Source organism: Physeter macrocephalus, chromosome 15, assembly GCF_002837175.3.
Source record: "Physeter macrocephalus isolate SW-GA chromosome 15, ASM283717v5, whole genome shotgun sequence".
Taxonomy (NCBI): domain Eukaryota; kingdom Metazoa; phylum Chordata; class Mammalia; order Artiodactyla; family Physeteridae; genus Physeter; species Physeter macrocephalus.
The window spans coordinates 72686633-72699239 of record NC_041228.1 but is presented as its reverse complement, the minus strand read 5'-3'; the positions used below and the strand labels follow the sequence as shown (position 1 = coordinate 72699239).

At 40.1% G+C, this 12607-nt stretch overlaps 1 protein-coding gene across 13 annotated transcripts in view; it reads right to left on the bottom strand.

Moving 5' to 3' along the window:
• ASPH (aspartate beta-hydroxylase) overlaps positions 1–12607 on the bottom strand; it is a 238897-nt gene that overhangs the window by 146632 nt on the left and 79658 nt on the right. For 9 of the 13 annotated variants that reach the window (XM_055091279.1, XM_028500699.2, XM_055091276.1 and 6 more), the window contains 4 exons: positions 7456–7488; positions 7057–7104; positions 2840–2878; positions 2236–2271 (listed from right to left, as the gene is read on the bottom strand). In XM_055091279.1, coding sequence (XP_054947254.1) covers positions 2236–2271; positions 2840–2878; positions 7057–7104; positions 7456–7488 — 156 coding nt within the window. The remainder of the gene's footprint in view (positions 1–2235; positions 2272–2839; positions 2879–7056; positions 7105–7455; positions 7489–12607) is intronic. The other 4 variants (XM_028500701.2, XM_055091278.1, XM_024126951.3 and 1 more) reach the window with 1 other exon arrangement.

Below are 12607 nucleotides of genomic sequence, written 5' to 3'. Positions count from 1 at the left end.
TACATGTACTTGTCCAGTTTTCCCAGCACCACTTATGAACAGGCTGTCTTTTTCTCCATTGTATATTCTTGCCTCCTTTATCAATCATAAGGTAACCATATGTGCGTGGGTTTATCTCTGGGCTTTCTATCCTGTTCCATTGATCTATATTTCTGTTTTTGTGCCAGTACCATACTGTCTTGATTACTGTAGCTTTGTAGTATAGTCTGAAGTCAGGGAGCCTGATTCCTCCCGCTCCATTTTTCGTTCTCAAGATTGCTTTGGCTAATCAGGGTCTTTTGGTTTTCCATACAAATTGTGAAATTTTTTGTTCTCGTTCTGTAAAAAATGCCAGTGGTAGTTTGATAGGGATTGCTTTGAATCTGTAGATTGCTTTGGGTAGTAGAGTCATTTTCACAATGTTGATTCTTCCAATCCAAGAACATGGTATATCTCTCCATCTATTTGTATCATCTTTAATTTCTTTCATCAGTGTCTTATAGTTTTCTGCATACAGGTCTTTTGTCTCCTTAGGTAAGTTTATTCCTAGGTATTTTATTCTTTTTGTTGCAATGGTAAATGGGAGTGTTTCCTTAATTTCTCTTTCAGATTTTTCACCATTAGCGTATAGGAATGCAAGAGATTTCTGTGCATTAATTTTGTATCCTGCTACTTTACCAAACTCATTGATTAGCTCTAGTCGTTTTCTGGTAGCATCTTTAGGATTCTCTATGTATAGTATCATGTCATCTGCAAACAGTGACAGCTTTACTTCTTCTTTTCCGATTCGGATTCCTTTTATTTCTTTTTCTTCTGTGATTGCTGTGGCTAAAACTTCCAAAACTATGTTGAATAATAGTGGTGAGAATGGACAACCTTGTCTTGTTCCTAATCTTAGAGGAAATGGTTTCAGAAAAACTGTATTTCTAATACAAAAAAGGCAAAGCCAAGTTGCATATTGTGAGGTTAGTTCTCTTATATAAAACAATATATGTGGGGTGGGTTGGATGAAGTTCTTTCTAGGGATTCTGAGTTTCCATTTTCTAAACCTAATTGAATAAAAAAACAGACTCAGTTATATTTTTCATAGAGAACTGAGTAACAGGAGGTGGGAGAAAACCTGAGTGCCATCCAGCCTGCTCCATGGATGATCAGCCTAGACAGAGCAGCCCACAGCTCCTGTGCTGGGGTCTCTCCCAGCAGCTAAGTGGACAATGAGGGCAGTTCTAGCATCTTCTCTCCTCCTCTCCCCTTCCCCCTCTCCACCTTCTCCAATTCAGTTGACTGTACTCTGTCTAACCAAGCTCAGAAGCAGTAACATTTAATCTGAAAACTGACAATTAGTGGCTCATAAATGAATTCTAAGATTAATCTCATGAGCAAAATTCCCCATGACATGTTCCTTGTGAGCACACAGACTCCAGGGTCAACTGCCGGCCCCAACGCTGGGTTGAAGACCAGCCCGGCCACTCTAGCTAGAACCCGGGCAGCCACCTGAGCTCATTTCAGGCTCTCAGCCCTTCATTTGTAAAGTAAGTACAATGCTATTTGCCCGGCCTCCTCTTCAGTGCCTATGGTGAGAAACAATGGAAACAGTACCTGGGAACGAGCTTTGCAAACTGTTATGAACTACAGAAATCTAAGTCATGTCGAAGCACCACTATGTAATATATTTAACAAGTTTTATTTTTCTGAAGCAAATCCTTCAGGTTCAAAAAAAGTTTTTTCCAGCTGAGTAACAATGTAAAGGACACAACTATGAACATTGTGGCTCATGTCTCTTTTTGAATTATGGTTTTCTCAGGGTATATGCCCAGTAGTGGGATTGCTGGGTCATACAGTAGTTCTATTTTTAGTTTCTTAAGGAACCTCCATACTGTTCTCCATAGTGGCTGTATCCATTTACAATCCTACCATTTCAACCCACCTCTGCCCCTGGATAACTCCTTCTCACAAGACCACCTCCTCCTATTTAGGGCCACCCTCCTCACCCCAACAAGTTACTTTCTACTATACGATCCTGGTTTTATCTCCATCACTGCACTTCTCATAACCTTTAATTACTTCATCATCTCTTTGGCCACTAGAGTTCCAGCCGCAGTGAAAACAGTATTCCAACTCTCTTACTCTCTCTTGCCCTCCTAGCCCTTGAGCACTGTAAAGACAGCAAATAGTAAGTGTGTAATAAGTGCTTGTTGAAGAAATGAACATAATTTTAATATAAAAAGTAAAACCATGTCTATAAAATTAACTTACCTTCTAAAATTGTGTTTGAGTCATCTACAGCATTATCTAAAAAAAGCAAACATGTGTTACATTAATTCATCTTCACTAGGTCCTTAAATGAACATATCCACTCAGAGACCTAAATTTGGCTCTTTTTAGATTGGGGCTTCTTATAGAGACACTCACTAGAATATCAACATTAATTTCTAAATTATATTCAAAGATACATCAATAGGCTGGTATTATCCCTGCTGACATAAAACTTACACCATAAACAGGGAATAAACATATCAACATGATCCAATTACTTCCTTGGTGACTTGAGAATGTCTTGTATTTCTGACTAAATCTATCTTTTTTTTTTCACATCTTTTTTGGAGTATAAATGCTTTACAATGGTGTGTTAGTTTCTGCTGTATAACAAAGTGAATCAGCCATATGTATATATATGTCCTCATATCCCCTCCCTCATGAGCCTCCCTTCCACCTTCCCTATCCCACCCCTCTAGGTGGTCCCAGAGCATTGAGTTGATCTTCTTGTGCTATGGAGCCTTTGTTCCACAAGCTATACTCATTTTCACAAATACAAGGGGAGCTGACTTGCAGGAAACATCTGCTTAGACAAATACCTTACCTGAACTTTCTGTCCCTTCATTTTCCGACGGCTCAAACGCTGCAAAGCACACAGAAAAAATAATCCTTTAGCACCATGTAACTCCCATTAAAACACAACATTTGCTGTATGGTTCAATGTCTAATTTATCTTTGAACCTCTGGGTCTCAGTCACTGGGAAGCGGCAGGTTACAGAGTAGAGCCGGGAAGAGTTTGGTCTGGAGTAAAACAGGCCTGGATTCAAACTGCAGGGCGGCCACTTTTAGCCAGAGGAGCAATTATATATGCTTCCTTCTTGTAAAATGGGGAAAATTAAAGTTCCTCCCCAGTCACTTTTTACCTGGATCCAGTAATTTGTTTACCCCGGGGTGATACTGAATTTCATTTTTTTATTTGCTTCGTGACTGTAGTGGAGGCTCTGAGTTACCCGTGGCTCCACCCGCTTATCACTCTGCGTCCAAGTTTTTACCAGGCAGATTCTCTACTTTGCTTAGGGAGCAATGCTCAGATCTTTCACCTGGGGCAAATGGCCCTGCCTCCAGACCCTGAGAGAGAGGGTTCTGCGGGCAGGTCTTAATCCACTACCTTAACCACAGTCCAGGCTCATCTCTCTGCTCCACTGCAAAGGAGGCCCTTGTCTCGGCTGCAGTCTCCCCTCATGCCTGGCTGGCTCACTGCTTTCCTAGTCAGCCTGATCCCTATTTTTCCATCTTCCAAAATGCCTGAAAATTTCTGCTACCCTAAGAGCAAGCTGTGTTGTTTTCCTAGCACGGTTACAAATATATTCTCCTTGTTCATTTAATAAAGAAAATAATTTGAACATCTACTGTGTTTCAGCTATTATTACTAGTGCTCGGGTAGAGCAAGGGATAATTTTTAACAGATCATTTTCTATCCTTTTGGTGGCATTTGGAAGACAAAGGAGCAGTGAATGTTTGCTCACTCTGTCACCCTGAACGGTGCCTGCATTTAATATGCTCAAGTCTATCAACTGAAAAACAAATAAACAAACAAGTCTTTTCTTTTTGTTGTTATTTTAATTTTATTTATTTATTTAGTATGTCCCTTATTTTTTACTGAAGTATAGTTGATTTACAATGTTTCAGATGGGTAGCAAAGTGATTCAGTTATACGTGTGTGTGTGTGTGTGTGTGTGTGTGTGTGTGTATTCTTTTTCAGATTCTTCTCCATCATAGGTTCTCCCTGCCCTCTCCTTCCTCCATTTCACAATCTAATTTCTTCAGAGTCATTAGCACATGCTGTCTCCTCACTTCCTCTCCTCAACCCACTCCAGTCTGTCTTCCGGCCCTGATCACATCCCTGAAAATGCTCCCCTAAGACCTCCCACGAGCACTCATTTAACCCAATGGACACTTCCTGACTTTACTGTATCAGGTCTCCTAGCAGCTCCTTCCTTTACAAGCACTTTTGTCCTTGGACTCCAATGTGACCACACTCTCCTTTGAGTCTTTCCTTTCTCCTTCTCAACCTTCATCACATCACCATTTTCTTACCAGGCATTAAATGTTGCTTTTCGTCAAAGTCCAGCCATAGAGCCTCCTCTGTTCCTGCTCTCTCCTCTCTCCTTAAATGATCGCAGCCTTTGGCTTCAACCACAATGCATATTCTGATGATTCTCAAACTCGAGTACGAATAGACTTCTGAGATCCAAACGCCATCCATTGGCTAACTTGGTATCTCCCCTTGGATGGCTCAACAGGCACCATCAGGGTGTACAGACTGTACTCGTGACCTTCTGGCACGAAGCCTGTTTTCCAGTCTCACCGTTTTAGGAAGAAGCACCCCATCCACCGGGTGCATAAGCACAACAGTGGATGTGGCTCCCGACAGCTTGCTCTTTCTCCCCAGCTACACATGCACATCCCTCCCCGCCAACTTTATCTTCGACTTCTCAGCTTTGTCCACTTCCATTCACCTTCACTGCCACCACCCTGGTTTAAACCACTATCATCTCTGTCCAACTTCTGTCCACTGCAAACAGTTCTTGCCAAGGTTACCAGTGAGCCCTCCGTCGCATGAGATCCAAGGCAGGTCTTCAGTGCTCACTTGGGTGGGTCCTCAGCAGCCCAGGACACGGCTGAACACCCCTATCTTGAAACTCATCTCCTCTGATGCCTTGTTTGGCAGAGATGTGACTTAGCGAAGATCAAGTTTGGATAACTGCAGTAACCTAACTGGTCTCCCCACATCTACTCTTTTTTTTTTTTTTTTTTTTTTTAGCCGTGTGGGGCAGCTTGCGGAATTCTTAGCTTCCCTGCAGTGGAAGTGTAGAATCCTAACCATTGGACCACCAAGGAATTCCCTCCCCACATCTACTCTTGTCTCTCCAATCCATTTGCTACGTTTTAGACAGACCAATCCTTACAAAATGCACTGCCCTAGAACAGTGTTCCAAGGTGAAGATGAACGTCCTTGACCTCTGGACCCGGACCATCTCACAATCTCAGCCCCAGTCTCTCTTATGCTCAGCACTCCAGACACATCTTCCCATCAGCAGCTTCATTCTACGTTCCAGCATCCTTTCCCCGGGGCTTGTCAATTGTTCTACTCTTCAGCTCATACTTCAGCCTTCCCTGGTCCACAACTAGGTAGGGCCACTTTATACTCTTGCTGTACACTATACTCATTCTTACCAGTACTTAATGTAATTGTAACTGAATACTAAACTAAAATGATTTGTATAGTTTCTACCCCACTGCTAAAATACACAGTCCATGAGAGTATGAGCCATGTGTGTTCTTCACTGGAACTGCCCCAGTGTCCTACGTTTTGGACACAGGCTACATGATACATATGTAGTATATGTAGTGTATGAATAAATAAATCAATTAGATGGTAAGACTGTACTGTCATTTGCCAGGTGTTTCCAATGTAGGCTTAATGCTTTCCAGGACATTTTTTATGTGGAAAGTTGGTTCCCTCTACAGCCCTAACAAGCTTTATGTTTTCCAGGTCCTAGAATTTGGAACGTTTAATACAGAATATATTCTGTTCTCTGACTGAAAAACGGTTTTCTTTTCACCCAACTTACAGCTTTATATATATATGTGTGTGTGTGTGTGTGTATATATATATATAATATATATTATATATATAACATATATGTAATATATATATTATATATATTACATATATAACATATATGTAATATATATTATATGTAATATATATTATATATATAACATATATGTAATATATATATTATATATGTAATATATATATATGTGTGTATATAATATATATATATTTGGTCACTTGGTTTCCCTATCTGGGTTCCTGAACTTCACAAAGGTATCTTTTTAGCACATAATGAAGAATCCTTTGTTCTCTTAGATATATTTGATTTGAAAAAGTTTATGTTCTATTACAAGGTAATTCAAAGTATCTCATCAAAACTTGGTGACCCCTCAGGTCATATTTTTACCCTGTTAACATTTTAAATTATATTTACTATGACATTTTTCCTACGAAAATATCTTTACTTTCACAACATCTTTTTTGGCATTTTATCTAATTTTACACTTCTTGCAAATTTGATTTTAAAATTCTCTAGATCTAGTCTGCAACTTGCATTCCAAACATGTTCTTTCCAGCATATTTAGAAAAACACAACAGTGAGTGGCAGAAATTAGAAAACTATCTCAAATCCCACATCTAGGTGCAACTTTTAAATTCCAAATTCCTATTTTCTCCTTCAAATTCAAAATTGAAAAAAAAAATCTAAATTCAATTGTAGTGGCCAAGTTATTTAATTTGTTATAAAAAAAAATTAGTCCCTAGAGATAGACTGCAGGATTCTTCCAATGGGATCCTTCATATCCCATTAGGAAGAGCCACTGTGGATGGTAATCTTGGTAGGGTTTAAATTTTAAAATCACATGATTAATAAATCAGCATCTTAGATCTACATGCAGCCCTTCCTAATTTTCTTCACTTGAGATTCACCAGCTAACATGAGACCACAAATTTTTTGGAAGTAGAGACTCTATATTATTCATAACTGAATGTCAAGCCCTAAAACCATCCAGCACATAGGAAGTCCTCCATATCTGACTCAAGCACTACACATTTCTTCATCCTTCTTGTTTCACAGACATTTATACCCAATGGGCTTCTTTCCTTCTACAGAGTCATCTTTGAAGATATTAGAATAAAAACGATCCACCATTGGTATTTTATCATTTCTTAGTCATGTGGACTTATGCAAAATTACTTACATTCTCTGAACCCTACTTCTTTCATCTGGGAAGAAGTGAAAACATAATCTACTTCACGGATAAAATAAATAATAATAATATTATTAAATATTTATTTTAATATTTAATATTATTAAATAATAATAAAATAATAAAACAGCATAAGAAGTACTGGGGCAACAAGAGGAGCTATAACTGTCTAAATCAGAATCTGATGCCAGAACTATTTTCTTTATGCTACCACTGGAATAGGTAGACAATCTCCCCAAGTAAATTCTTTGAGAACTACCCATTCATTTGGATGTTTTAAGTTATGGTATAATATTTATAGCTAAAATACCACTCTCTATACTTCACAGTCAAACTCTGAGTAGATTTTAAAACAAGTAGGTAACTTAAGGTGAAGAAGCATTTTCAGACCTTGCTCATCATACTCTTGGTAGGTGATGTCATCTGCAAAAAAGAGTAAATCAAAAAAAAGTATCACTTATTTAATAAGTATTGCTTATTACAATATTACTTGAGTCATTCTGTGTAATTGCTTAGCTAAAAAACACAACTTAATCTCAAATACAGAATTCTGTTCCTTTAAATATTCATGTTTGCACAATCAGTGAGAAATGCCTCTGGCCAAAACACAAGAGGAAAGGGCAGGTAAATTATTTTCATAAAATTTCCTCAGATTGGTGGGGGGACTTTCAAGATGGTGGAGTACTAAGACGTGGAGATCACCTTCCTCCCCACAAACACATCAGAAATACATCTACATGTGGAACAACTCCTACAGAACACGTACTGAGCACCTCAGACTTCCCAAAAGGCAAGAAACTCCCCATGAGACTGGGTAGGGCAAAAAAAAAAAAAAAAAAAGAAAAAACAGAGACAAAAGATTAGGGATGGGACCTGCCCCTCTGGGAGGGAGCTGTGAAGGAGGAAAAGTGTCCACACACTAGGAAGCCCCATCACTGGCGGAGACTGCGGGTGGCGGAGGGGGGAAGCTTCAAGAGCCACGGAGGAGAGCGCAGCCACAGGGGTGAGGAGGGCAAAGCGGAGAGATTCCCACACAGAGGATCGGTGCCGACCAGCATTCACCAGCCCGGGAGCCTTGTCTGCTCAGCCGCCGGGGTGGGCGGGGCTGGGAGCTGAGGCTCGGGCTTAGGAGGTCAGACCCCAGGGAGAGGACTGGGGTTGGCTGCGTGAACACAGCCTGAAGGGGGCTAGCGTGCCACAGCTAGCCGGGAGGGAGTCCAGGGAAAAGTCTGGAACCACCTAAGAGGCAAGAGACCATTGTTTCAGGGTGCGTGAGGAGAGGGGATTCAGAGCAATGCCTAAACGAGCTCCAGAGATGGGCGCGAGCCGCGGCTATCAGGGTGGACCCCAGAGATGGGCATGAAACGCTAAGGCTGCTGCTGCCGCCACCAAGAAGCCTGTGTGCGAGCACAGGTCACTCCCCACACCTCCCCTCCTGGGAGCTGTGCAGCCCACCACTGCCAGGGTCCCGTGACCCAGTGACAACTTCCCCGGGAGAACACACAGCGTGCCTCACGCTGGTGCAACATCACGTGGGCCTCTGCCACCACAGGCTCGCCCTGCATTCTGTACCCCTCCCTCCCCCCAGCCTGAGTGAGCCACAGGCTCCGAATCAGCTGCTCCTTTAACCCCGTCCTGTCTGAGCGAAGAACTGATGCCCTCAGGAGACCTACACGCAGAGGCGGGGCCAGATCCGAAGCTGAAACCCGGGAGCTGTGGGAACAAAGAAGAGAAAGGGAAATCTCTCCCAGCAGCCTCAGGAGCAGGGGATTAAATCTCCACAATCAACTTGATGCACCCTGCATCGGTGGAATACCCGAATAGACAACGAATCATCCCAAATTGAGGCGGTGGACTTTGGGAGCAACTGGAGACTTGGGGTTTGCTTTCTGCATCTAATTTGCTTCTGGTTTTATGTTTATCTTAGTTTAGTATTTAGAGTTTATTATCATTGATAGATTTGTTTACTGATTTGGTTGCCCTCTTCCTTTTTTTTTTATACCTTTTTTTCCTTTTTCTCTTTTTGTGAGTGTGTATGTGTATGCTTCTTTGCGTGATTTTTGTCTCTATAGCTTTGCTTTTACCATTTCTCCTAAGGTTCTGTCTGTCCGGTTTTGGTTTTTTTTTTAGTATAGCTTTTAGTGCTTGTTATGACTGGTGGATTTGTTTATTGATTTGGTTGCTCTCTTCTTTCTTTCTTTCTTCTTTTTTTCTTTTTTTAAAATTACTTTTTAATTTTTAAAAATAAATTTTATATTTTTTATTTTAATAACTTTATTATTTTATTTTTTCTTTCTTTATTTTTTTTTCTCCCTTTTCTTCTGAGCCATGTGGCTGATGGGTTCTTGGTGCTCAGGGCGGGTGGCAGCCTAAGCCTCTTAGGTGGAAAAACCGAGTTCAGGACATTGGTCCACCAGAGACCAACCGGCCCCATGTAATGTCAAACGGGGAAAGCTCTCCCAGAGATCTCCATCTCAACGCTAAGACCCAGCTCCACTCAACGACCAGCAAGCTACAGTGCTGGACACCCCGTGCCAATCAACTAGCAAGACAAGAACACAACCCCACCCACCAGCACAGAGGCTGCCTAAAATCATAATAAGGTCACAAGACACCCCAAAACACACCACCGGACATAGTTCTGCTCACCAGAAAGACAAGATCCAGCCTCATCCACCAGAACACAGGCACCAGTCCCCTCCACCAGGAAGCCTAAACAAGCCACTGAACCAACCTTACCCAGTGGGGGCAGACACCAAAAACAACGGGAACTACAAACCTGCAGCCTGTGAGAAGGAGACCCCAAACAAGGTAAGTTAAGCAAAATGAGAAGACAGAGAAATACACAGCAGATGAAGCAGCAAAATGAAAACCCACCAGACAAAACAAATGAAGCAGAAATAGGCAGTCTACCTAAAAAAGAATTCAGAGTAATTATAGTAAAGATGATCCAAAATCTTGGAAACAGAATGGAGAAAATACATGAAACATTTAACAAGGATCCAGAAGAACTAAAGACCAAACAATGATGAACAACACAATAAATGAAATTTAAAATTCTCTAGAAGGAATCAATAGCAGAAAAACTGAGACAGAAGAACGGATAAGTGACCTGGAAGATAAAATAGTGGAAATAACTACCACAGAGCAGAATACAGAAAACAGAATGAGAAGAATTGAGGACAGTCTCAGAGACCTCTGCGACAACACTAAATGCACCAACATTTGAATTACAGGGGTCCCAGAAGAAAAAGAGAAAAAGAAAGGGTCTGAGAAAGTATTTGAAGAGATTACAGTTGAAAACTTCCTTAACATGGGAAAGGAAATAGTCACCCAAGTCCAGGAAGCACAGAGAATCCCAAACAGGATAAGCTCTAAGAAAAACACACCAAGACACAAATTAATCAAACTAAAAAAAATTAAATACAAAGAAAAAATAGTCCAGGAAGCACAGAGAGTCCCATACTGGATAAATCCAAGGAGAAACACGCCAAGACACATATTAATCAAACTATCAAAAGTTAAATAAAAAGAAAATATATTAAAAGCAACAAGGGAAAAACAACAAAAAACATACAAAGGAATCCGCATAAGGTTAACAGCTGACTTCTCAGCAGAAACTCTGCAAGCCAGAAGGGTGTAGCAGGACATATTTAAAGTGATGAAAGGGAAAAACCTACAACCAAGATTACTCTACCCAGCAAGGATCTCATTCAGATTCGACAGAGAAATTAAAACCTTTACAGACAAGCAAAAGCTAAGACAATTCAGCACCACCAAACCAGCTTTACAACAAATGCTAAAGGAACTTCTCTAGGCTGGAAACGCAAGAGAAGGAAAAGACCTACAATAACAAACCCAAAACGATTAAGAAAATGGTAATAGGAACATTCATATTGATAATTACCGTTAATGTAAATGGATTAAACGCTCCAACCAAAAGACACAGACTAGCTGAATGGATACAAAAACAAGACCCATATACATATGCTGTCTACAAGGGACCCACTTCAGACCTACGGACACATACAGACTGAAAGTAAGGGGATGGAAAAAGATATTCCATGCAAATGGAAATCAAAAGAAAGCTGGAGTAGCAATTCTCATATCAGACAAAACAGACTTTAAATTACAGAATGTTACAAGAGACAAAGAAGGACAGTACATAATGATCAAGGGATCAATCCAAGAAGAAGATATAACAGTTGTAAATATTTATGCACTCAACATAGGACCACCTCAATACATAAGGGAAATGCTAACAGCCATAAAAGGGGAAACTGACAGTAACACAATCATAGTAAGGGACTTTAACACCCCACTTTCACCAATGGACAGATCATCCAAAATGAAAACAAATAAGGAAACACACGCTTTAAGACGGAAGTTTATAGCAATACAATCCTACCTCAAGAAACGACAAACATCTCAAATAAACAACCTAACCTTACACCTAAAGCAATTAGAGACAACAGACACTGAAGAAATAAAAAGGATCATGAGAGGTTACTGCAAGCAACTATATGCCAATAAAATGGACAATCTGGAAGAAATGGACAAATTATTAGAAATGCACAACCTTTCGAGACCGAACCAGGAAGAAATAGAAAATATAAACAGACCAATCACAAGCACTGAAATTGAAACTGTGATTAAAAATCTTCCACAAACAAAAGCCAAGGACCACATGGCTTCACAGGCAAATTCTATCAAACATTTAGAGAAGAGCTAACACCTTTCTTTCTCAAACTCTTCCGAAATATAGTAGAGGGAGGAACACTCCCAAACTCATTCTACGAGGCCACCATCACCCTGATACCAAAACCAGACAAAGATGTCACAAAAAAATAAAACTACAGGCCAATATCACTGATGAACATAGCTGCAAAAATCCTCAACAAAATACTAGCAAACAGAATCCAACAGCACATTAAAAGGATCAGACATCATGATCAAGTGGGGTTTATCCCAGGAATGCAAGGATTCCTCAATATATGCAAATCAATCAATGTGATAAACCATATTAACAAAATGAAGGAGAAAGGGAACTTACCTCAACATAATAAAGGACATATATGACAAACCCACAGCCAACATCACTCTCAATGGTGAAAAACTGAAACCATTTCCACCAGGATCAGGAAGAAGACATGGCTGCCCACTCTCACCACTATTATTCAACATAGTTTTGGAAGTTTTAGCCACAGCAATCACAGAAGAAAAAGAAATAAAAGGAATCCAAATCGGAAAAGAAGAGTAAAGCTATCACTGTTTGCAGATGACATGATATTATACATAGACAATGCTAAAGATGCTACCAGAAAACTACTAGAGCTAATTAATGAATTTGGTAAAGTAGCAGGATACAAAATTAATGCACAGAAATCTCTGGCATTCCTATACACTAACAATGAAAAATCTGAAAGTGAAATTAAGAAAACACTCTCATTTACCATTGCAACCAAAAGAATAAAATATCTAGGAATAAACCTACCTAGGGAGACAAAAGACCTGTATGCAGAAAACTATAAGACACTAATGA